Source organism: Acanthaster planci, linkage group LG01 (genome assembly GCF_054643075.1).
Source record: "Acanthaster planci isolate LZ-2023a linkage group LG01, COTS_SCS, whole genome shotgun sequence".
NCBI lineage: Eukaryota > Metazoa > Echinodermata > Asteroidea > Valvatida > Acanthasteridae > Acanthaster > Acanthaster planci.
This window is the reverse complement of record NC_141777.1, coordinates 31,047,721-31,072,749: the sequence shown is the minus strand read 5'-3', so window position 1 is coordinate 31,072,749 and position 25,029 is coordinate 31,047,721. Positions and strand designations below refer to the sequence as shown.

The 25,029-nt window shown below is 39.0% G+C and overlaps 2 protein-coding genes across 3 annotated transcripts; one reads left to right on the top strand and one right to left on the bottom strand.

Moving 5' to 3' along the window:
* On the top strand, positions 1-11,668 carry LOC110976758 (uncharacterized). Of its 2 annotated transcripts, none has more exons than XM_022230321.2 (3): positions 1-173; positions 3,114-3,999; positions 7,645-11,668. In XM_022230321.2, the coding sequence occupies exons 2-3, from the start codon at positions 3,358-3,360 to the stop codon at positions 7,756-7,758; spliced, it is 756 nt and encodes a 251-aa protein (XP_022086013.1). In that variant the 5' UTR covers positions 1-173; positions 3,114-3,357; the 3' UTR covers positions 7,759-11,668. The 2 variants fall into 2 exon arrangements, with proteins under 2 accessions (XP_022086013.1, XP_022086014.1); XM_022230322.2 differs by having other exon boundaries at positions 1-177.
* Positions 11,669-14,189: 2,521 nt separating this feature from the next.
* Positions 14,190-24,980, bottom strand: LOC110976752 (uncharacterized). The gene is made up of 4 exons (XM_022230313.2): positions 24,348-24,980; positions 22,784-22,834; positions 19,901-20,647; positions 14,190-19,388 (listed from the first exon to the last, which is right to left on the bottom strand). The coding sequence occupies exons 1-4, from the start codon at positions 24,723-24,725 to the stop codon at positions 19,329-19,331; spliced, it is 1,236 nt and encodes a 411-aa protein (XP_022086005.2). The 5' UTR covers positions 24,726-24,980; the 3' UTR covers positions 14,190-19,328.
* Positions 24,981-25,029: the final 49 nt, after the last annotated feature.

Genomic DNA, 25,029 nt, shown 5'->3' with positions numbered 1-25,029 from the left:
TTGAATTATATCCGGAATCACTCAGTGTAAACAAACGCGTAGTACGTGGAGTCCCGGACCCTCCATCCGTGGTGCAGTACAGTAGACCTACCATCGGCACCCCACACATAAAACTTCGAAGATGCATGTGTAGACAGAGCTGACTGGATTGCTACAGTTTCTGTATGAACAGAGTAGGTACTGAATGGATATTTTTGGTTGACTTTTAAGAGAGCTTTTGGCGCACAACTCAAACACAAGTCTCCCCAACATGAAGCACTCAGGCTTAGCACTCATAGCAAATGTGCTGGCACTGTCGTTGTGGCAGGGGGGTTCTGCTAGAACTTCAGGGTTAGTGGTTTGTGTTCCGAGTATCTGGTACATGTACCTTGTCAGTGTCAGGCTACCACCTTTTTAACATTCAGACATGATCTGGTGATATGTCCTCTCGCCAAAAAAAACCCATCAAATTTGAAATTGTACATCAAAATAATCAAAACAGCCACAGTGCTGGGATCTACATCATACCCCCCAGAACTGTCGGACTCCACAGTTCTGGGGATAAGGTATGTAAGGCCTGGCCCAGGTCGACTCCCAGACTCAGTCTTAATGAAGTGAAGACTGGCTTCCAATCTGAGCAAGGTAAGGCCTATCTACATGTACATGTACATATAGGTAGTAGGTACATGTACATCATACATACATAGGCCTATGAAATAAGAACACATCGTCATGGTAAAATGACATTTTCAGCAATCTGCAATGGGCGTAGCTAGAGGATGGGTGTCAGGGGGTGTCACACTCCCCATCATGCCCCATCACAGTTAGTTTTGTTGGCAAAATCATGGTCTGTTGGCAAAATAAGTAAAAAATCAGGTACATGTAGGTGTTGGGCTAGGGAATCAGACTACAGTACTCTCGTTTCACTTGACGGTCTGTCGGCAAATTTCATGTGGCATCCCCCCCCATTCGAAACAATCTAGTGACACCCATGTTTTCATCTTGGAATAATGTGGAAATACAAGTGATCCACAGTAGTGTGCCTTCAACAGTTTACAGCACATTGGCCAATTACAATGTGCAAAATCTGTTGACCATTTCCAAATGCGCATTGGGTCGACAGATTTTGCACTCTTGGGGGCTGCATACCCATGGGTTACAGTAGTTACTTTTGTGGTTCCTGACCCACATAAATGTCATTGGTCTTGTCATGTACCGGTATTCAAATTTTCGTCCCTGGTCCCCGCTACTGCTTACTTTTTTGGGGGGGGTGGTTTGTTTATTGTACATTTTGTTCAATTTTGTATTGTTTTGTTCTTGTGAATAATGATATTGTGAAATGCCAAAATTGGAAGGGGGAAAGAGTTCCATACATGCCCTCGTACCGTAAACTGAATTAAAGTATCATCACACTCTGAACATTTCCTTTAGCAAATCCAGAGTTTTTCATGATTTCCTGTGAGACAAATTTTGGAAAATGGCACACTGAAATACATGTAAGTGTACATGTAAATCTTGAAAGCAAAATTTGGTAATGCTATAAATGTATTTATTTTTAAGTGATTGAGAACAGTCAAAAGTGATTTGCAACTGTGACACAAACTCATGAGGCTACTGTACATTACCTCTACCCGGTAGACATATGCAGTTCTTTTTACCAACAGTTCAGTTGTGGTCACAATGTGTTTTGTTGTGATCTTAGGGTATGAAGGTCTATTGTTTTCTGTTTTGAATTTATTTGTTGGGTTTTCTAAAAAGAAATGTGAATTTGAATGCGAAATCTTTGGTATTCCAACTGTGTGTGCACTAGAACTAATACACGTACAGTACTCATGTGCAGTTAACAATTTGATGATTTACAAACCAGTACACATTATGTGTACACATTTCTGCAGGGGCAGTGCTAAACCACACAGTCATTTACAATCTTAGGGTTATTGGTAGAAACATTTTAGTGCCAGCTGGGTTTTTTCCTACATGTATGGCTGGGCAGATGTATTATCAGTGTGGTCCAGTTGAGTGAATACATGTAATATTATAAAAAGAGGAAGGTGAGATACTTAATACTACATGTACATTTTAGTTCTTTTCTAAGCCTTCTGTCCAACTTCAATATTGAGATTTACATAGGGTACATTAAATTTTGTGGTGGTTGGCAAGCTTCATCTTCACCTCAAGAGCTGGTCAATGATTTGGAGTGCTGGCTAGTGTACTGCAGGGTTTCCCCTGAAGTAGTGATATGTGTGAGGTGGTTAGACAAATTTTACCAAAATTCTAGTGCCTAAACAAAAGTGAGTGTTTTCAAAAAAGGTCCAGAATAATTCCATATAGTCTAACAGTACTTTTACTGTGAAGTTCCCCAGTAAAATAAATAATCTTATATTCTGTGTTCCTCCTTACCATTCTGAGTACATGTAATTTAATCTGATCTATTTCAAAAGATCTAAGCTACACAAATGTTGCCTTTTCCATTCATCTTTATCTGTTGTAAGTTTGAGGTGGTGAAATTCAACAGAAAAGCCCGAGGTGGCCACTAAAATCTGTGAGATGGGCCACCTCTCTCTTGAATAGGCAGGGGAGCCTGTGGTGTAGCTGCACAAAAAACCCAGTGTTCTGCTTTAGGGGGAGAGGGCTTCAACATGTACATGTACAGTTTGCCGAAACATAGACATACATACATGTGTACATGTACCAGTTATAGAAATACTCGTACCTGTTCTAGAAAATGTAGTTCTTTTTAAAGTTTTTGGAACAGGAGCATTTCCTCAGTTGTATATCATACATTAGTTACTTCTTACATGTACATGTACAGTATGATTTCACAAGAAGACTTCTTCTGTGAAGATTAACAACTATTGATGTGCTTTTACTGCTTTGTAACAATACCAAGGTTGGGTATTGATTTTTTCCCCATTTCCATTTCAATGAGGAGTCTTCTTCACCCCTAGTCATTTTCTCATTGTGTCACAGAAACACCATAAAATTAAATGATAAAAGGTGGGAGGTCAAACAACTTGTTATGGTGAACGTATTGTTTAAATACTTGTACCCTGGACGTTGCACACAGAAACCTACAAAATCTGCTAGACTGCGCAAACTGATAAGTTGTTCCATTTTTGTATTTTGCATGCCAGCTATATTCTGATACCAGGTTGCTGCAGAAGCATTGCTGAGCCTGTAACAGCGTGATGAGAGAACGTCTAAACACATAAAGCGTCATTGCCAGTATTTTACAGTTCAAATGACGACTGCAGGGTCCTTGTCATAGAATCGGAGCGATCATGCAGTGCAGACTGTCTCACTGAGGCACTGATGTGAGGCTGGAACTCATTTTGAAGTACAGACTGTTGGAGATTCCACACAAGTACCGGTACCAAAATGTCTTCAAACAACAAGGAGAATGTGCAGAATGATAAGAAGAAGAAATCCAAACCGCGGCTGAGCATCAAGATCTTCAGCAGCAACAGCAAGAAGAAGGACAGCCTGAAGAAGATTAGAGAGGAGTTGCACAGCCCTGATGGATCCTACAAACCTCATCTAGAAGACAAACAGGTGGAGACACCTGCAAAGGAGGTCAAGGATGTAGAAGTTGTCGCTACAGAGGAGACCGACTCTGACACCAGTGAAGAGACGATACCAGTTTCTGCCCCTCCCCCAGCCTTCAGGCCTGGACGAAGGCGGTCACTGTCTGCCTGTGCGGACGTCCAGGACACCCTCATCAAGATAAAAGGCAAAGACGAAGAAGATAACAGGGAGGAAAAAATTGAGGAAGAGGAAGAGCAAGATGATCAGCTGAGCCCACTACCCCTCTCCCCCACCAAATCCTGTTTACGCACAAGGTCAGCCACGTTTGGCTATGCAGGAGAAATCATCGTGACCGCATCACGGCCACGCACTGTCAGCTTCTCGCCAGAAACAGTTGACCCACCTCCTCGTACCCAAAAATACCGCGCCTGGATTGAGGCTAGATCCAAGCCACCACCAGTCAATGTGAAGCATGAGAAGCACAAACAAAAGATGGTAAGCATGATCCTCTTTTCGGAAGGGGTGGGGGGTGGAAACAGGAATTTATGTGCTATTTCTGTTCACAGAGAGTTCCTTAAAGGAAATGGTTTTGGTATTGTAGTTTTCATTTGGGTTTTCCAATTATTGGTTTGCTGGATTTATTTTTGGTTTTGGGGGGGGAGGTTGTTATAGTTTTCTCTTTCCTTGCTTTTGGGTAGGGTTTTTTATGATCGTGTCTTGTTTTGGTTTCATGGGTTTGTTCTTGGTTTCAGTTTGGGTTTTTTTTTTTTAGGTTTTGAGATTTTGGTATTTAGATTTATATGAGGTTTTAGAGGCATCCTGTTTTGTTTCATGCAGTGCATTTTGTGCACGACCCTATGGGAGAAGTATACCTGCAAAATGTTAAGCCCTTCCATAAGCACCACTTTTAATCATGACCACACCTGAACTGTGATTGTGAATATTAATGAGCTGGTATTGGCCAATCAGAATCACGACTTGCAACCCAGTCATTCTGCATTGACCAATCACATTCATTTTTAGCCTAGAGTGACCGGTTAATTGTGATTTTTTTCTTCTTACAGACATTTGAAAATCAGTTTGTTATTTTGAAAATGTTCCTTGTGTACATGTACTATGTACATGTATGTACCGGTATATGTACATTTACGTGTATCTGTGAGGTTATGAGCAGATACATGTACTTAAAAAATTTTCTGAAGAAAAGTCTTACATGTAAGTCATTTCTGACTTTTCACTTCCCCCACAACAGGTTTATCATGTTTATGCATAAAATTCATGGCTTGTTTGTCCTCCAAGCCCCATAATGCATTGTGAACCTCAAAACAGGTTTATTCAGGAAAATGTGAAGTTGTGATTCTTACTTCTGTAATTTACAACCCAATTTTTGCAAGGTGGTATAACCGTGATTGTCAACTCCTTCCAGCTTATTCTAGAAATTTAGGCCTCCAATATTTATGAAATAAATTTTTGCGGTGCCTTGTCACAAAGGAAGGATCATCAACCATATTCCCCTCAAATATGTACATCGAAAAGAAACTGTGAGTTTCTGGAGACTTTACCAAAAATAAAGAAGTTAAAACCCAGCCACTATTCTGCAAGTACTTCAAGTGTACTTCAAGTTTATGTACAAAGGATTTGCACAATGCACATTGTACCATTGGTGTCCTGCACTGTGGAGCATTCATGAAATTTCTTACCAATAATGCTAGGTGGTGATTTGTTGTTGGGCTGATTGTGATAGTTTGATGATGCCTTCAAACTATCACAACAGTTTCAAAGCTGGAACTTTAAAACACTACAGTATACATGTATTTCAGCTGTAATAGACAGGCAATTGGTACAAATGTGTGTGCTTTGTGGATTTCCTGTGGATGTGAACCTGTGATTCAAGTGAATCCCTAACACTGGCCCCAAGCTCATTGAAAGTGACCTCATGGGAGGAAGGGGCAGGATAATATTGGGTAAAGAGTTGCAGACCTGTGACTGTTCACTCACCCCAGCAATCACATCTGTTCCAATGCCTCGTCCAGAGATCTTTTGTTTTGGTTAAATTTAGACCCCAAAAATGTCATACTTTTGTACTTCCTAGACGATGACATTCATTGGCAATATGCGCATGTACCGGTAAATTGGACAAAAAAGTGATGCAAAGTGGCCGAATTGAACTTATCTGTTAAGAAAAATAAGACTTATCAATCTTATGAGTACTAATGATTAACCACAGGAAAAGATAATGGCCACCAGGTCAGAAACTGGAAGTCAACACAACCTCAGTCTTCATAATTTATGATTTACTTGTCTCCAGGTTGTTCACTGACAATTTTGAAGAACCCCAAAGTTACATGTACATGTATAATTCCACTTGCCTTGAATGTAAAACAAAAGTACTCAAGTGCCGCACACATGAGGCCACCTCCCTACATTAGTCAGTGAACTTCAGTGAAGAATTCTCAAACATAATCAGATAAGTCCGCGGGTACTGGTATCTACATACATTTGGATGTATGCTTTCTCCTTGCAAGTGGATGCAATTTTCCCTGTACACAGAAGTGTCATTAAACTTTACTAAAAGAAAGTTTGCGGGTACACCATGTGGACTCAATCTTTTTTATAAGAGTGGTGGTTCTAAGAAGGACTGGTGAGTGTCAGTGTGACGTTTCGACCAGGATGCTGTGGTTGTCCTCAGGATAGATGAGTTTGACCAGAGCATCCTGGTCAAAAGTCAAGCTTCATGTAGAGCTAGAAGAGATCAATTCCACACAGTGTACAGGTCTGCAAACTTTCTCTTAGTCTAGCCTCCATGGATCATGCAAATTAAAGTTTCAAATCTTACTCATTCAATTTTAATATATAGTTAATAGGGACAAATGTTACTTCCTAACAGCACCTCTGTATGGCACAGACAGGATATACATGTACGTGTGCAGTGTACATGTACATGGATAATACCATCAACATTCTGAAATAGTCACCCTAGGCCCGTCATCAGCTGCTTGCTTCACATTTATTGTGGTTCACGTGAAAATGTACTGGTAGAACAGTCATCTGATAGTTTATAGCCAGCAAAAGCATTCTTGCATGTTCAGTTTGGAGGTAGCTTCTACGCATTCTGGGGTACCTGCATGCATGGTTGGTGGCTTACCTGAAGTGCTTGGCTACAGATCTGTAGCCTAGCACTTCAGGTAAACCACCAACAAAACACCGTTAATCCTCATGTACAGAACTTCTGGCTTTTGTCAGGTTTTGGTTAAAACTAACTTTTGTGCAGGACCTTACAAACTGGTCCAATAGGCTTGCAGGTTGAACAATGTGCTCATGATGTACTAGTTTGTGTTCAGACTGGTCATCACTCATATGAGCTTGGCAGCTGAGACCCTCTCAGAAACTTGTGCACAGGTTGGGTCCTTCATGTACTGTACACACTCTACCTGCATACACATGAGGCAAATAATATTTTGCAGGCATCGTGAACTCAGGGTATAGGAAGTCAGGGCGCATGGGTCAAACGTTCTGCAACAGCTGACGACAATGGTTCAAAATTGTATATCACACATCACAACGCGAAAAGCAACACTACGCTCATGCATGTGCTTCTTTGAGTCTCATTAACTGGACGTACATGTACATGTTCAATGCCTGGCTGAACTCTGTACGGGGAAACTTGGTAACAGGCTACTTACAGATAGCATAAAGTTTTACTTCGGAACGTACCGGTGGTATGTACAATGTACATACTTTCTGCCTGTTATGTACCAGTTTCTGATACTCCTTTTCTATTATTCTTATTGAAAAGTGAATTCCACGCTTTTCTGTAATGAGGTGACTGTTGCTGTGATGTCATTGCAGGCAGCACTGGTGGCAGAAGGGGAGGGGGGTTGGCAGGGGGAGCCCCAGTTTTTGACTGGGAGGCTTCCCACCCCCTACGTTTGGCAGATCCTGTAATGGAATGGGGCTCAAATGCCTCAGTCTATTATTGGCTGATGCCTGATAGTCTCTCAGCTGTCCTTCCACCTTCCCACTTTAAACATCGTTCCACCACTGCTGTCAGGCAGATGCTTCTCAACATGGATGGGTTTCTGTTGAATTGTGTGTTTGAATTTCTTTTACATTAGGGGATGTCTTCTTCTCACTTTGCAGAATCAGTTGAAGAAAGTGAACATGGCCGACTACCTGTCCTCTCGCAAACCAACATCAGGCTCAGGCATAATGGGTTCTAGTTCTGCAGCATTTGGTGGTGGCATGATGATGTAGAGACTAACCCTGCCTGTATGATTTTCCATGTGAGGTATATCCATGGAGGTGTAGATGTATGTAGATTTATGTGCAGGTGATGCACTGCAGTGTTTGACCTGTATGACACCACTTAACAAGGTTGGACGTAATTGAGAGAATTGATACATGTACACTATTTGATCTATATTTACTCAAGTGTTTTTAAATTGATTTCATCCTAATTCTTAACCCACAAAAGACAATACCTAAGCCAATTTTCGTCACTCTATGAGTCATTTATCAGATCTACATGTACATCTGTTCAGTCTTCCATTGAAAAATCTTAATGTTAACCATTTTGGAACACACAGCATACCCTAAAGCAGATAGTGACTGAACACATACATACACATAAACATGTAATTCAACGATGCATGGTTGCATACGGCTTGGATAGTAAGTAACTGGTTCGTTTGTTGGATGGTTCATGTGAGTCACCCTAGCTCTTCCTCCAACTAATGCCCTAGACCGGCCTGAACAGGATGCTACTTGTTACAATCAAAGTTTGTATGCTTCACTGAAGTTTAATCAACATGATCAAAGGGGGTGTGGTCTTTCCTCCATGGGCAAGTTCCATGTGTGAACCTTATTTGGATTGCACTAGATCTTAAGAAACTTATTTTCCAAATTTGTGGAGCAGCTGATGAGAAATAAATATTCTCAAGTTATATAATGCAATTCAGGGAATTTAATCCCTTGAGAAAGAAGTGTAATTTTGGAAATTGTAATTTTAACTTTACCATAACTTTAATTTGAGATCAGAGTTCAGTATTTTTGTAAGAATATTTTGTAGACACAAGTTTTATGCAATATTTGTTGATGTGAATCGTTTTTCAAAGCTGCAAGTCCTCCAAAAATTAAACATTCAAACGTTCAATGTACATTAAAAAAATTTAATGAGTGTTACTGCTTTAGTTCCCAATAGTAATGTTGGTCTAATTGTACATATTTAAAACTTTGCCTTTTTGGTTACATACAGTATGTCATATTGGGCTGTTGAATCACAGGTCAAGCAGTAATTTCTTCTTTCTACCAAACAGTTTCAGTTGTTTATTTACAGATATCCATTAATGGATATCCAACTTGAAAATTACCCTTGAGGTGATTTTGGCTAAACCTACACAGTGACCTATGAGTCTAACACTGTGTCCACTCTAAAGGGGACATTCGTCTTTCCATCACTCCCAAATTTAATCATTGAATTATTCCTGATTTGTAACATAAAAGAAGAAATGTAAGTAAAAAAAAAAATGAGAATAGAAATAGAACCATTTCTGACTCTTTTTAGTTTCTTTTTAATTTCCAATTTTAATTTCCAAAGAGCCCATGTCATCAAGTTTTTGAGCTTTGCTTTTTCTTCTGTACATCGCACCAAATTGGATTTTATTTGCATGTGAAAAGCTATTGTTACTTTGCTCATTTACATTTGCATGTGAAAAGCTATTGTTACTTTGCTCATTTAAGTGTCTGATAATTTTTTAAACCCACTCATACGTTCCCATGATATAGAAAATTTTATAAGCTTTGGATAAACAACGCTGACCAAAATAGTTGGCTGACTAGCAAGAGCCAGTCATTGTTTGTGGTTGCTGAGGCCCAGGTTCTTTCTGCACAGGGCATGAGAGGAACATGTACCTGTATTGTATCATTGCATTTATAGGTGACAAAATAGCTTTGATTGGCTTTCATTTATCATTGATTTCTGTATTTCACCATGAGAGCTGAATATGCAGAGGTCACTTATGCGCTAAGTGTCCACCAATCTGTCTCGCAGTCTTGAACTGTTTTGTAGAAAAACACAATCACTTTTAGAGGCCTACTGTGCATGTACGTACTGTTTGTCATTAAGATATCGCTTCTCCAATTTTTATAGCAGAATCATTTTTTACGTATCCATATACTGGTCTTTCATACATGTATGAGCATCATCTGAAATAGGCGCATGTAGTTGGTGTTATTTTAATTAATTTACTATCAGCAGTTTCTTGTTTCTCACACTGTACTTGTTCCATGTCTGTGGGTCATAACAATGGTCAATGTTACGTAATTGTTGGGTTCGGTGTACACACATGTATACAGCCAACAGAATTTATTTCTTACTTACAAGGCAATGTAAATATCATCGCATTACCTTGCTTTGTTGTAACTGATGAGATTTATTACTGTACATTACCTGAATTTCAATACCGATACTTCTTCAAACACTTCTCTTTGCAATAAAATTCCAATTGAACATAAATGCCTATTTTAGAATCTGTAGATGTAAGTAAAATGTCTTTCCATCATTTTGTTGCTTCTTCAGCCATTTGTAAATATTTATGTTTGTATAAATAATGATTGGTTGAAATGCTGTTTCATCAAGTGTTATGGTTATGTTATATACGTCTAATAATCGTTAATTGCAATTTGGCAGATGTATTAAGACACCCATACAAATGGTGGACATTGTTAATCAATCCATTGAGAGATGAAATCCTCATGTCAGTGCAAAAATGTTGTAACTCCAAATTGTGTGAAAATTGGCATTTTTCTGTTTTTTTAGAAGACTTCAAGATTATTTTTGGCAAATTTCCTTGGAAAAATAGTGCAAGTTACGTAATTAATTCAAGCAAAAATGAAATTTTTTATCTATTTTTTTTTTACAACAGGATTTATTTGGAAGAGGAAAATTCTCTTTAAATCTGAGATGAACTTGTGGCTTTATGAGATTACATCTTGTACATGCATTAGTAATGGAATATCACAGTATGGTTATGTTAAACCATATCTCGGGGAGTTACAACATTTTGACCGGAATATGCATAGCGCATCAATGAAGCTAAATCGCATGTTGATCCCATGTCATTCAATTTTCATTTATGTTATATTGATCACAATACCAAAGTCAAGAGCAAACAAAATACGTTTTTAAATACATTATCTGCCTAAAGTTGCATTTTCTTGTAATTTAATTTGGCACAAAAATTTTACTGTGAGGCCACAGACCTCTTTATGCATTTTTTCAAAACTACATGTACTCCAAAAGCGAGATATGACATGTTTGAACTGATGTGACAAAATGCTTTGTCAATAATCAGCCAAATTTTATCGCATCAAGTTCTACCTAAAAATCCACGTCTTTAGTCTGTATTGTAAATTCTTTGATGTCTGGAATTATGAAAAGAAAAGTTACCAACATTTCGGATTGATAAATATTCTTGCGAATTGATAATTCAGAGTATCAGTAAAAGTTTGTAATTGTGATTTTGGGAAGCCTGACAGTTATAAAAACAACCATGGTGCATTTATATTTATCCCTTTCAAAGCCTCCAAACTGGTGAAAGTAGATGTAATTTTATGTTTCAAATAAAGGGAGGTGCAACACTTTCCGTTAACCCTGAGCAGAAGTTGTTTAAAACAATAATCAGAAACACAGTTTTTGCAGTGTAAAACTCTCCCCAACACTCACAGTCCATTTCTTTTTGATCCTGATCCTTTCCTAGCTGGGAGAAATTTGGTACTTGGGGAAATTTGGAGAGGAGGTTCCACCTATAAAACTGCCTCAAGTTTGCATTGTGGAATTGGAGAGAAGCGTGTGTCTAAAGTGCCCACTAGCAGGGTTCGGGGCTTATTGGATTGGTCTAGTAGTCAACTGGGTCAGGAATATGGAGGCAGGGCAAGAAGGGACAGTGTTTATCATTATCATTCTCGGGGTGGGGGGATTTTTAATGCTGTTCATCAAACAATATGCCCACAAGAGAGGAGCACAATTTATTTTTTGTCTGTATGGAACTGTTTTGATGTTGTTCCAATGTAGACATGGTTGAGAAAAAATTGGAATGAATATGTTTGTCACATGTCACTGCCTTATTTTGTTCAATAAATTAAACAAGATTACACCTATCATAAACTGTCATTTTAATTGCCATTTAATGTTTTAGGCTGTTTCTCACCAGGGCAGGTGTTCGGAGTTGATATGATTTTTCGTGAAAAAATCCAGTTTTACAAGAAGCCCCATTTAGTGATCATAATTTTGAAGAATGTGTCGCGTGACAAAGGAAGTTCTCATAATTGTAACTAAGCACACCCACAAAATTGCTGAATGTTATCGTTTTTAAAAGCATGTCCAAAAGAGTGTAAAAAACCTAATAATCTTGGTGAATTTGTGCTTAGCATTTAATGAGCCTCAGGATCACATCTTAACTGATGAAAAAAATGTCCCTACTGTTTCACTTGAGAAGAAGTTTATTTTCTCACAATAAAAACTTCCACAAGTAATCATATTCTGAAAACTGATACTTCTAAAATTGCCCGTTTGTCCAACATTGGTATCTAAATTTGGTGAGAAATAAAAGAGTAACTTCTGTTTGGGGGCCACACATATTTTTATCAGTTTTGCTCTGAAAATTCTGAACCCGGGTTTTATAAATTGTGACTTTGGCCATTCAGCAATCTTGCTCAAACAACGCATAGATTGAGTTTTAAAGCAAACTAAACACAGCTTGAAGCAACAGGACAATAGAATAGAAGCATATCTTGATGACCTTTGAAGTTCAACTGCAGGTATTGCAAGGCGTCTGAAAAAAATTTATCAATGCTGACCGAAGAGCACTCCCTTTGTACAAAAAAGAGGGGGGGGGCAGATTTTTACCAAAAGATAGAGCAGCCAACCAGAAATAAGTTCTTTATCAAGATGACTATATTGTCTGCACAAGTAATGCATCTGGTGAGCCTAGGCTAGAAATACGGTGTTGTACATAGTTTTGGAATGTAAATGGATTGTGATGCAGTTGTTCTGATAGAACAAAGTTTCATGTTGCATATTTAGATGTGAACCAGCTATGTATATGTTATGACTTGCATCTTGAGATTGGAACCAGCTATATGCTGTTGCATGCAATTGACAGGAACCATGGTGACCAAACAAGGCCAGGTGGCATGTTACATGAGAATGATCAGTGGTGTACTACCACATTCCACATCCAATAATGAAAACTCTATACATGTATATGTACTCATTGCACACCTGATGCTCACTGCTAAGACAGCCTGAAATTCCAAACAATAGGACCTATCCAATGAGCAGGTTAATCCGAGTCTGCAAAGTTTGCACATGCTTGCTCATCGATGAAGTAGGCCCATCCTTCCTTGAGAGAGTGACAGGCAACAACACAAATTCAAACAGGTCAATTTCAAATTATTTGAGTGGGAAGGGGTACCATACTTGTTAGTGTGCACCCCATAAAGGTCAATCTTTGATTTGATCCACAGGTGAATTCATGGCTATATGAAAGAGGGGAAGGACCTGTATCTGCAATCAATGCAGGACTGTTCAATCCAAACCAAAGTGACATCCGTTCACTCATCAGCAATGGTGAATTATTTATAGCACAAAATGTGAAGGTCTGCTGGCACACTGTCTAGAAGCTTGAATACTTTTTTATTTTCCATGACTCTGTAAAAGTGACTATACTACTCATTTGGAATGGCTGTACCTCATAAAGGGGGATCCCAAAAGTCACTGCACTTTTGTCACTTTGCGCTAACTTAAGAATCTTCCTTTTGGTAGTCTGTTTTCATTGTTAAGCATTTTGAAGGCGTCTTTCCTTTGTAATCCCTTCCTCTTTTGCTACACGTATCCCATGGATCCTTTTGTTCTCATTGCCCCAAAAGCTACACGCACCGGCTGGGATTCAAATATTTACTATGGCACATACAGGATTGGGTACTGAATAGGAAATCTGTTGAGCTGCCTTGACAGTATGGTCTGTCAAGGCCTAGTCACTAATTCCAAAAAAGGGAATACTCAAATATTCCAAATTGTAGAAGATATTTGGACATACTCAAATATTCCAAATTGTAGAAGATATTTGGACATACTCAAATATTCCAAATTGTAGAAGATATTTGGACATACTCAAATATTCCAAATTGTAGAAGATATTTGGACATACTCAAATATTCCAAATTGTAGAAGATATTTGGACATACTCAAATATTCCAAATTGTAGAAGATATTTGGACATACTCAAATATTCCAAATTGTAGAAGATATTTGGACATACTCAAATATTCCAAATTGTAGAAGATATTTGGACATACTCAAATATTCCAAATTGTAGAAGATATTTGGACATACTCAAATATTCAATATTGTAGAAGATATTTGGACATACTCAAATATTCAATATTGTAGAAGATATTTGGACATACTCAAATATTCCAAATTGTAGAAGATATTTGGACATACTCAAATATTCCAAATTGTAGAAGATATTTGGACATAATGGGTCACATTACTCCTTCACTTTCTAAACCACTTCTATGTAAGTTGCAGGACTGCATTTTGCCACAAAACCCCCAAAACAAATCATGAAAATTCAGTTATACATGTGAAAGAAATATTAGAAGCATATGCAACAGGGTCCGGCTCATTTTCCATATTCATTCTTCCAATTTTATTACACTGCCGTCTGTGTTTATGATACATGTACATGCAATTAAATTTCAGGTTCCTGTGCAACAGAAGTAACAAACCTTACGGACGTCACACTGCTTTGCAATAATTACTTTGAGATCTACTTTTCCACTGGTAAGCTGAACAAAACACCACAGAGATTGTAAGACAAGTTGGTGATTGGGTCATTTTCTGAAATTTTCATTTTTGCCCACTCTTCCTACGGGTGCCCAAAGTTTGCAGAAATATCACCCTTTGGTTGGTGCCAGATCTTACCTCAAAATGTACCTTTCCCCATATTTTGATTTGAACTGATTGCCAGCCACAGGTTTACCAACCACATGCAGGCATAAAAGACAGACCGTATAGTGAGTGGCTCATTCAACAAGTTTACGCAGACTTTTTACATTAACTATTTGTATGTGCTAGAAAATGCACCATGCACTTTCTTATTAAAACCTCTACCATTCACTGGCTTGGAGCCACGCACTGTACAAATTGCTTACAACATCCATACACAACATACCTACTGCTTCCAGCTCAGTGCCACTACCTGTCCAATGCATGAATGATCCTAAGAAATTATCTCTAATCCAGTGAATTTTCAGAGGTGACTAAGAGATAAGCAATAAACACATTTCCAACAACCCTCCCCCCCACTTAAATTTCCGAATCCTTTTTTTTTTTTTCAAAAAATGTTCTTATTTCCTGAATTTTTATCTACTCTTCACGCAAAGTAAGAAAGAAAAAAATTGTAAGTGGGAAAATCTAGGGCACTCGAATGAAGATTAGTGAAAGAAATCCCATGACATGCTCGGTTAGCACATAAAAAATAGAAAAAGAGATAAAAAATGGAAATCCAGATGTGAACACAGTAATGCCATAAACCTCAACTTAAAAATAAAATGTGTTACACATGCCTGTGTCACACTTGGCCTACGTCACTCAGACCCAGGACAGCCCCAGGGGAAACATTTTAAAAATGTTCACAGAAGGATGACTGAAGCCCAGGGAGCCATCAGATCAGTGCTACCATCTGCCAATGTCATGCTATATGGGGCAATTTTGACAGTGCTTGCCAAAACGGCATGCCTTTCTCCCCAAATCAGCCCTAAAGGTGTAATCCTCTTTCTGTTGCAAATCATTAGTTCAACATTGAATGCAACATTCATCCGCCCTTACTGTTTATTTCCTTTTGAACCAACCTTTGCAAGAACCAACCAACAAACCAGGTATTTCACAGTGTTCATACTATTCCTAAGGGTCACAAAGGCCACCGGGATTTCAAGGGTTGGTTCAACTTTATTGTATCAGGCGACTAGTGTTGACTGCAATGAGTACACCAACACACCCAGACCAGTAGACAGTGTTTGCTTAGTCAGTAAACTAATGGAGTGCAGGCTAGGGTCTAGTGTAGACATGTTTAGACTGTGTGAGTACACATAATTGTCTATGCACAAAACATGCACCTGATGAACCCAAACCTTATATTTCACTGTTGAACAGCTTGACAGCATAGTGCCCCATTTCAAAAATAAGCTGGGTCTAATACTTCTAAATAAAAGACACCACTGTAGCTCAGACTTTGCCCAAAACACTATCTGAGTCCATTCATGAAAACTCAATATTTTGCTCTCACTCAATCACTCCATAGAAAAGCAAACTCACAGCCCCATGTATAGATCTGCATAACAGTTTTCCACAAGGTTATGGCATTAAACTGAGCTTGCAGTTAACATAAAAGGCCTTTGTCCTCCTATTCTCCGGAAGATGCTAGCACAAAACACTTGAAAGGGGTTCCATTAATGCATTCACATCTCACTAATATTCAGGATACATAACTCTCCACATTACCACAGGCAATGGTGCAATATTTTTTGTACCATTTTGCCAATTTCACTCCGATTACATATTAATGCCAAAATTGAAGTTTAATGATATGCTTAAGGATCATTTCCAGTTTCAACTTATAAAACATTACAACTGAAAACTTGTCCATACAACTACATGTACATGTATTTTGATACCAAACCAAATATAACAGAGAGATAAAAATTTAATCTTAGATTGAAATGTTGAGAGTACAAAACATGGCAGCTGTTTCATCAAATGAAAATATTTTTAATTGAAAGTGATAAAAAATATTAATGGACTTTCAGTGAAAATACAACAAAATTATCGGTGTACTACGATCAAGAATCCTTAATTATTAACATGTGTAACTATCACGGAGAATACTGCCAAGTCTAAAATAAATATATAGGTCTTCCAAGATGTATACAGTTTAACAGAGCTTTACAGGTAAAATTAACTTTCTCAAGTCGAGACGGATGTATGCATCAACAAAATGTAAATTCATGGATAAACTGTAAAATAAAGCATTGTTAGAAAATGTTAGACAGAAATCTGAATTTAAAAAGTCCTTGTTTAATGAATTCTCCTAACTTTAGAGACCTAAACAAAAGTTTAAGACCTTCATACATAAACCGACATCAGCATATGAAAACCATGTGGCAATCAAACATTTTAATGCCCAGCTCAAAATTCCAAACAATTTGAAACTAACTCAGCAGCTTATCATGTGAAGATCTTACACAGTGCAATTTTTACACATTTAATCTTTCTGTAATCAAATCCCACCTCGTGTTGATATTTCAGGTGCAGGTGAGTTTAATATTTTGGTGCAGCATTACATATTAGTTTTATATTTTGAGTGAGTATCATGATATCCTTTTAAAAAAGGAAAAAATAGGCTGCAGGTTTGAAATTCTGAATGCCTAAAGAAGAACTACAACTAAAAACTTGCAATGGAGTTTGAAGAAATGATATTACACAAACTCACGAGACTTAAAATATCACCGTCCTGACTAAACTGAATGTAGTGCTACTGAAACTTCCTTCCATTCATATCCAATAGCACATGTACATTACATGTATGTTTCTGATTTATACCACTGCTAAAGGTCTGCATTTTGTCTCATTGTAGTAGTGTCCAATTTTGGAAATACTGTACAGTCCAGCTGGTCACAAGTGGAATTTGGTTTATCAGTGTTTTTAAGCAATAATTAGGGTACCTGTATGGACATTAAACCACATCTACATGAAGTGAATTTTCTGGGCCATGACCCCACCTGCGTTTAACATTCAAGTCTGGTTGCCAAATTTAGGTTGGTCTAGACGCTTGATCACTGTAGGGGAACTTTTGCAGTTTCTGTATAAAAAGAAACCTGTCATGGTCCAATCAGTTTATATAACAGTTGGCACAATGGTGCTGTACATTATGAGACAATTCCCTCCCCCCCCACTATGTTCACGTACATGCTTGGATTTGTCAGTACATGTTTGTGTGGGGTATGTATGTTCAAATGACTGACTGTGGCTTGACATTACACACAACTCAAATTTGGAAAAACATCTACATGTACCTTTCAAGTACATCTTGATAATCTTTCGGTTTGGTGTCGGCAGAACTACATGTACATGTATGTGTTACCCAAACCTCTAAATGCCAAAAAATGACAATTAGTTTTTTAAAAAGAGAAGTTCGCATGCCATTATTTTTGCTGGAATCTATAGGTCTAGACTTTGTTTCCCACATGAAATACTCGGAGGTACAGTACAGAGTGATCTGAAATGGTCTGTGCATGTTAACGATATAATTTCTAGAGTATCCTGCAGGTTATATACTCCTTGTATTCTTTAAAGGACACAGATCTCTCCATCCAATATGGTGGCTGTTCTTAAATGTTACATACGACCCATTTTAGAATATGCACGCCAAGTGTGGCATTCTTCAAGAACTACTCAGCAAAGTAATGAAATAGAACAGGTACAGAAGAGAGCTTGTCGTATTACTCTGGGATTGAATATGTAAATTATCATGACGCCACTGATAAATTGAGCTTAAGTCACTTGAATCTATATGCCAGAACCTTTTGTACAAATTTAGGAAAACCTTATGTTGTCAAATAGATTCCGACATCTCCCCCCCGAAAAACCAATGGAAGAAATTTGCGGTCTAGTAATGTGTCCCCTTTGGTCATCCCCAAGTGTAGAACTGAAAGATCTAACAAATCTACAGTGCCCTCACGGGCAAACATTCTTCCTTAGGGATTCCTTTTTCCCCTGTACGTTTATACTTACCCCTCAACTCTGTGCTTGTTCACTTTGACTGATTTCATTTTCAAATAGGACTATCTATTTTAGGTTTTAGAATTACTTTAGGTATTTGCATTTAGTTTTGTTTATGTTTCAATTTTGAAATGGCCATAATTCAGCCTTCAGGCTACCATGTGTCTTTTTTTTTCAAATAAATAATAAACCAACGAACAATATAAAAAATAATAACTCAACTGGAAGTAACTGCACCCACTATCACAGACTCACATGTAATTCTAAGCCACAGCCAAGTACAGCCATCCCCCCCCAAAACATGCTAAAGCAAGTTTTGACGGTCAGCATCCATAGGGAGAACCCCCACATAAAAATCTCTCCAGTTCTGGGATTGTTAAAACTGCAACATTGAGAGGTGGCAGAATTTAAAACCATAAAATATTATTTTCTTTCCCTTCCATAAGAATTCTAACTTTGTCAATGAAACATTAAAATCAAATTTAAAATCTTTCTGTGATGCTTGTTTGGGATGCAGCGCCCTCTTTAGGTGATATTCTAAACGTTTGGTATACTACAAATAAGTTTGCACAGGGGGCAGTTATTTTTGACAGCCTTAAAACCTAGGTAAAACCATCAGACAACTGAAAAACAAAACTGACAAAAATATAAATAGGAAAACATGAAAGGTTGGAAAATGGAAATTTGGATATGGCACATAATTCAAGTAGTATACCTTTCTCATTTCAGCACACCATTTGCATGCAAATGTGAAAATATTCTGGATGTGTGCAATGGAAGGACTGCCAAATATGACTGTCTGCTGAGTTTGAAAAACAAAGATGTCCCACCTTTTATGGATCAAAATGCACCAATTCTGTCCTCCTTTGAACCTTAACATGCATTCACAGAACTTGATTTTCAACATACATGTATACACCTGGCAAACAAGGGGCATGCCTAGTTACATACACAGAGTGCTACCTACGTGTATGTAGGTATTTTACCAATCAAAGAGAAACTCGTAGCTAGAGCCCTCCTTGATTTTTGGAGATTCTCCAGCCTGTAAAAGAAAGGGAAAAAAAGAATTTACATCATTACATCCTCCTATGGATTGATACCTTTGGCTTCAGTGATTTAGAAATGTGGGTGTCTAATCTGCCATGGGTTTATGTTTGTGTTCTTGAGCGGTGCACTTGGCTGTGATTTTTGTACTTAGCCAGAAAAATTGGTTCAGGTAATGCCCATGAGAAAAAGAGCCTACTTTGAAAATGTGCATTACAGTGTAGTTGGCAATTTTCTGCCAGTTTCAAAGATTTAAACTGTGGAATTGGAAAATGGGGCTTTGGACTGCAGACTCCATTGCAGCTGGAGTGAGTTCTCTACCACTTCAACTGGCAGAAATTACCTGACAAGGTGGTATGAAGCCTGCTCGGGGCATAGGGTAAAGGCTGTTCAAATGAAATTCAACGAATTTTTACCAGCACAGTCAATCAAATCAAGGTTGTGAAATTTCAACAATTTAACGCGTCTATAATTCGAGCCGAACTTCTCAAAAATACAAAGTCTCCTTACCACTGCATCGCCCTGTCCCTTCTCCTGCTGTACACCAAGGTTAAAGTTCACATTATCCTGCACCTTCAGTTCCTGCTCCAACTCCGTCAGGAAGCCGGGAGGAAGCAGTTGCTTCTTCTCAGTCTTCTTGGAGCCGCTGTCCCTCCTGGGAGAGCCCATCCCAATGCCCTTGGATCCTGAGTCTCTCCTTGGAGAGGTTGGCTCACTGCCCTTTGAGCCACTGTCCCTCCTCGGAGATGAAGGGTAGCTAGTCTTGTCCTTCCCCTTGCCTCCGCTTCCCATCTTTCTGTCGAGCTCCTTGTTCAATGAGCTCTTGGAACCGCTCTTTTGCCTCAAGGATATCGGCGGTGCAGCTTTGTTCTTCTCAGAGGGCTCCGGCGTGGCATTCCTTTTCCTGCCATCCAGAGACCCCTGGCTGGATTTCCTCTCACCATTGCTGTGGCCATTGGTGGCAGGCTTCTCCTTGGGCTTGGGCTTACTCGCCAAGGCCGCATTGACAGCCTGATCGAAAGCGAGTCTTTCTGAACTGGATGCCAGCAGGTTGTTGCCCAGGCTGCTGCGGTTGCTGACGTCACGCATCAGCATGACGGACAGCTTGCTTTTGTCCTTGTTGCTCTTGGCGAACCACTCAGCATCAGTCTCAACCTCCGGATCACTGACTTTGATGAGGTCATGGGAGATGGACGGTGAAGGTACCGAGGCGGCGGAGATGGTCTCTGGAGTCAAGATGGTCAGTTCTTGTTGGCACTAAATAGGAAAAAAACATCAACTGCAAGTTGAAGGCCATCTAAAAGGTCAGCCCTTTCTTCATCTTGCCATATGCTTGGCCTTTCATTATAACTTGGTTAAAGTCTCAAGTACCTTGCAACTTTTTATTAAGTGACAAGGAAATTCTGAAAATCACTGGGTATCTTCAGCATTCAACACCTGGGGGTTGCTCTGTTTACCAAAAGGAATATCAAATCAAGTTCACATAACTCATACCATCTCCAAGAGGATTTCATATTCCCATTGTTCATGCACTGTATGGTAAACTTATTTTGTGCTTCTTCTAATCTTGGGCCAACACTAGATTAAAAAAAGATCAGAAGGCTGCACTTGCACTTCAAGCATTTTCCAACTTAAGCTTTCTGGAACACAAGTTCCAATGTTGACCTGGGATGATGGCACCTTTGATCACATGTTGAACTGCTGAATGGGGTGACTTCCCTTTCACAAACCAGAACAAGTTTCCTCTACTTTTTCCTTCCTCCACACACTACTTTCAAACTGACCTGCAATCCTAGATTCAACCCCTGAGAGAGTCAGTATGGACTTTTTTTTATCTTACAATAGGGTTTGTGACAAATTTATTATCACTTTTTTACGTTGACCCTAACTACATGAACCTCAAAACTGTCAAAGTCCAACAGAGGGTTTTGTTGAGTTTAAGGTGCTTCAGAACCCTACATGAAGAACTTGCTATTGAATTTTGCTGGAGTGAGGAATTAGTGAAGGCTGACCTAGGATGACGGTGATGCATTTTGTCTGAGTGGGGACACATGGCAGTCACTCCCTAGAGTGTCTGGCTAGTGGCACCATGTGTTGGACTGTGCTTGAGTTTGTCAGGTTTGGTACTACCTGTATTGCCCAAGTCACACATGCACACGGATCATCCATACCAAATGACTCAAACTTCAGCAATGTTGACCTGTTCAAGTTACACAGTTATTAAAGTGGCCCGCTTGTATCAGTGAAGTTTTTTAGGTTCAGTAAGTGGCCCGCTTGTACATGTATCTGTGAAGTTTTTTAGTTTCAGTAAATAGCCCCCTTGTATCCGTGAATTTTTTTAGGTTCAGTAGTAAGTACTGCTTCTAGTACAACAGCTAAGGAGGTGGAGGTTGCAAAGCCAGTTCACATATTTCACGGTCTTTTCAGGAATCTCCATTTGATAAGGTCACTGAGGTGATGTACGTGCTTAGCCTGATTGGCACAGAGTAGAGCTTACATGTACATCACTTGATTAATATCCTGACTATATATGCATTTTGCAGGGGCTATGTACAGTCACGTATCATCCTTCAACAAACGCAATTGAAGAATGCCACTGAACATAAGGCTCATTGCGACTGGGTGCTTGAAAACAAGTTGCCATGTTGAAGCCATCACGATTAACTTGTTTGAGGGTTTGAAAAAGTTAGGGTATGAACTCAATCAAATCAAACAGCCACAAATTGCTACAGTGCGTCATACGGTAAGTTTAGGTTAACAATTATTACAGAGAATCACTCAACCGCACACTGCTGAAAATAACATCACAAAACAAAACTGGTTTCAGGCATCATGAACGAGGTTTAAAGTGACTAAACACACCTTTGCAGAGGTCAATGTGTTCCCTTTTTGTCATAGCATTCAGTGACATGCATCTTTACACTAAGTATGGTTTCAATGAAAAATTCCTTCCTTGGAACGGATGCCAAGGGCCAAATAAGCAGGCCAGAATATTCCTCAGTGACCAATATCAAAATAAAGATCACACTATAATGCATTATGCTACAAGGTTCAGTAATAATTTCAGGTATTCTGACCTTGACCTTCAGCAAAACCCTGCAGGGATTGCACAGGCACAAGCAAGACGCCCCCAAATCGTGACTCCACCCATCCACTCTCCCATTTAAAAAGGGTGATAAAACCATCTGCCCCAAAAAAGTTGTTATACATACAGCTCGAATTTGACATCAACATTTAGCACCTGGCCAATGCCGCAGTTAATGTTTTCGCCACATGCCCCAATAGGATAGGAATATCACCTCCTCTATATGCCTAGCAATGAACAAGTGCTGGTGTGGGAGGAAACTTAGTCTAAAGCCAGTGTACATTCCCAGCCACATCGTTAAATCTTACCTTTGTCTCCCAGCAAAAAGGCCCAGAAAACTCATCCTTCCATGTAACCGTCTGGATGGAAAAATATAAATGTGAGAAGTTCTTAAATATGCACATTTTGTCTTTCTCTGAAATCCTGTATCAAACACTGTTTATATTAAGACTATTGTACCCTTCTTGGTTGGTCCGGTGTATGTATTTTTGCTCATGAACGATTTCAGCCCAAAGCTGGCATGTCTGTAGTGCTGTTGTGTGTACATGTACATGTACACATGTACGTACTCTTGCAAAAGTGTTAGTCGAAATATAAAACTACCTAATCCCTACATTTTAGTTTGGACAATGCACTATAGCCAACAGCAAAGAAGCTTGTTAATGAGTAGAAAAACTTAAATACAAAATGAAAATAATCTCAAACTTGCTAACGTTGGCTTGTAGTATTTCTAAAATTCTCTATCTTTCTAGTGTTGACTAGCAATGAAATGTTCTACATTGTTGAAATAACTGTTTTATGATCCGAGTATGATTGCTGTTTGAACCAGCATCAAAGGGCTTTCCACTTCCTTCTTGACTGTGCGTTTTGACATAGCCTACTTGGGAACTACTGTCCAAACTATACACCCAACACTGAGGATCAAAACTTTTAGGATCAGACAAGTGAAGTTGGGATCTTCTCAAGTTTGAATCGGATCGATGCTTTTGTTCACTTAGAAAACACTTCAAATTTTTAGACCAGTCTCATCATCGGCTTAGTGCACAGGGTGTCAAGCAGTGCCACTACATGGCATTCTTTCAGAGTTGGAGCAAAACCACTCTACTATTCCTGCTTTGTTCCGAAATGAAAGTTAAATGGGGAGTTAACGAAGGGAAGAATGCAGCAGCTTGATGATGCTACTGTTCATTCAAGATTCTTAGAAGTACCTTGTATACAAGGTCAGCCAATGAAAATTTGTTAAAACCTATATTATTGGCTATTGAGAGATAGCTCACGTTTTGTCAGAAAATAATTTTGAATATCTCTCTACATCACATGTAGGTTTTAAACCAAGTCCATATAGCATAACAGAAAATGTTGCATTCCTTCTTACATGTATACGTACCCAAAATTCAAAAAGCATATTTGCACAAAATTTGTATCACTGACGCATCAAACACATGTAGGTACATGTACGTGTATAACTTCATCTTGTTAATACACTGCAGGTACTATCATGTAACAGTGAATCTCCATAATGAGCGGCCCTAGACAGAACTACTCTGAGAACTCCGAGTCACTACTCGGAATACCCCGGAACTATGGGGTTCACCAAGAGGTGAGGCATGCGATGACACCATGACAGGTACTACCAATAGTACAGTACACAATGGACACACTGCAATGAGCACATTATTACACTTAATCACATTGCAATGAGCTTGTACCATCCCGATCCATTATTATGCCCTAAAAATTAAAAATATTCTAACCAATTGAAGCCGAGACCGTGCCATCAAAACTTGTGTGACAATGGGGAATTCGTATGGTACTACAGCACCATAAGTACCATCTCTGGTCAATCAATCCCAACATACCCAATGGCATTACCTCCTTGCTTTGTGTACTTTGAGAACCATCTTCTTGTTCTGAATAATGAACGATCTTTCCCCCACCATCCACTTTAAGACGAGGAAAACATTCTGGAACACCTTCTCTTGACTTTTTCCCTAATTTCAACTCGTATCTTAGCTGAATTTTGGGGTCGATGAACCATTCATCTAAGATTGAGTCTTTTTCTTTTTGAGTCAAGCGCTCCCAATCCCTTCGATGCGAGTCCATACATTTCCGTTTCTCGGTGATGATTTTTCTTCCGATAGGGTTGATGGCCGAGAAATATTCGTCGGCGATTTCTTCCATGGGTCTCCCACCATGGTCCAGTGGAGCGGTATTTCGCTTGGGTTGAGTGTCTATTACAGCAAACGACATGGTTTCACCTTGCAGTGTTCTCGGTTCATGGGAGTTGGTTCGGTAGGGCAGAGAAAGACCTGCACTGCAGGACGATGCGTATGACTCGACCACGGATGACTCATACTGTAGCTGTCATCCCGGCCGTGCTGCATCTCATGCTGCACACAGTGCACTATTCTCTCTTCAGTGAAGTAAATACCTCATTCGTGAAAAATATCATTGAACGGACTTTTAATATTTTAACATAAAAATGGTCTGAATGATTTATTAATACAACAGTGATCAATAAGAGACGATTACAGATTCCCTCAAATTAACTGTA

Excerpts from the sequence above, each read along its gene's own strand:
- LOC110976752 (XM_022230313.2), bottom strand. The coding sequence starts at position 24,725 with ATGTCGTTTGCTGTAATAGACACTCAACCCAAGCGAAATACCGCTCCA. Across the intron at positions 22,835-24,347 it reads AAAGTACACAAAGCAAGGAG|ACGGTTACATGGAAGGATGA; the intron begins GTAATGCCATTG and ends TTTTCCATCCAG. Across the intron at positions 20,648-22,783 it reads CTTTTTGCTGGGAGACAAAG|TGCCAACAAGAACTGACCAT; the intron begins GTAAGATTTAAC and ends TTTCCTATTTAG.
- LOC110976758 (XM_022230321.2), top strand. The coding sequence starts at position 3,358 with ATGTCTTCAAACAACAAGGAGAATGTGCAGAATGATAAGAAGAAGAAA. Across the intron at positions 4,000-7,644 it reads AGAAGCACAAACAAAAGATG|AATCAGTTGAAGAAAGTGAA; the intron begins GTAAGCATGATC and ends CTCACTTTGCAG.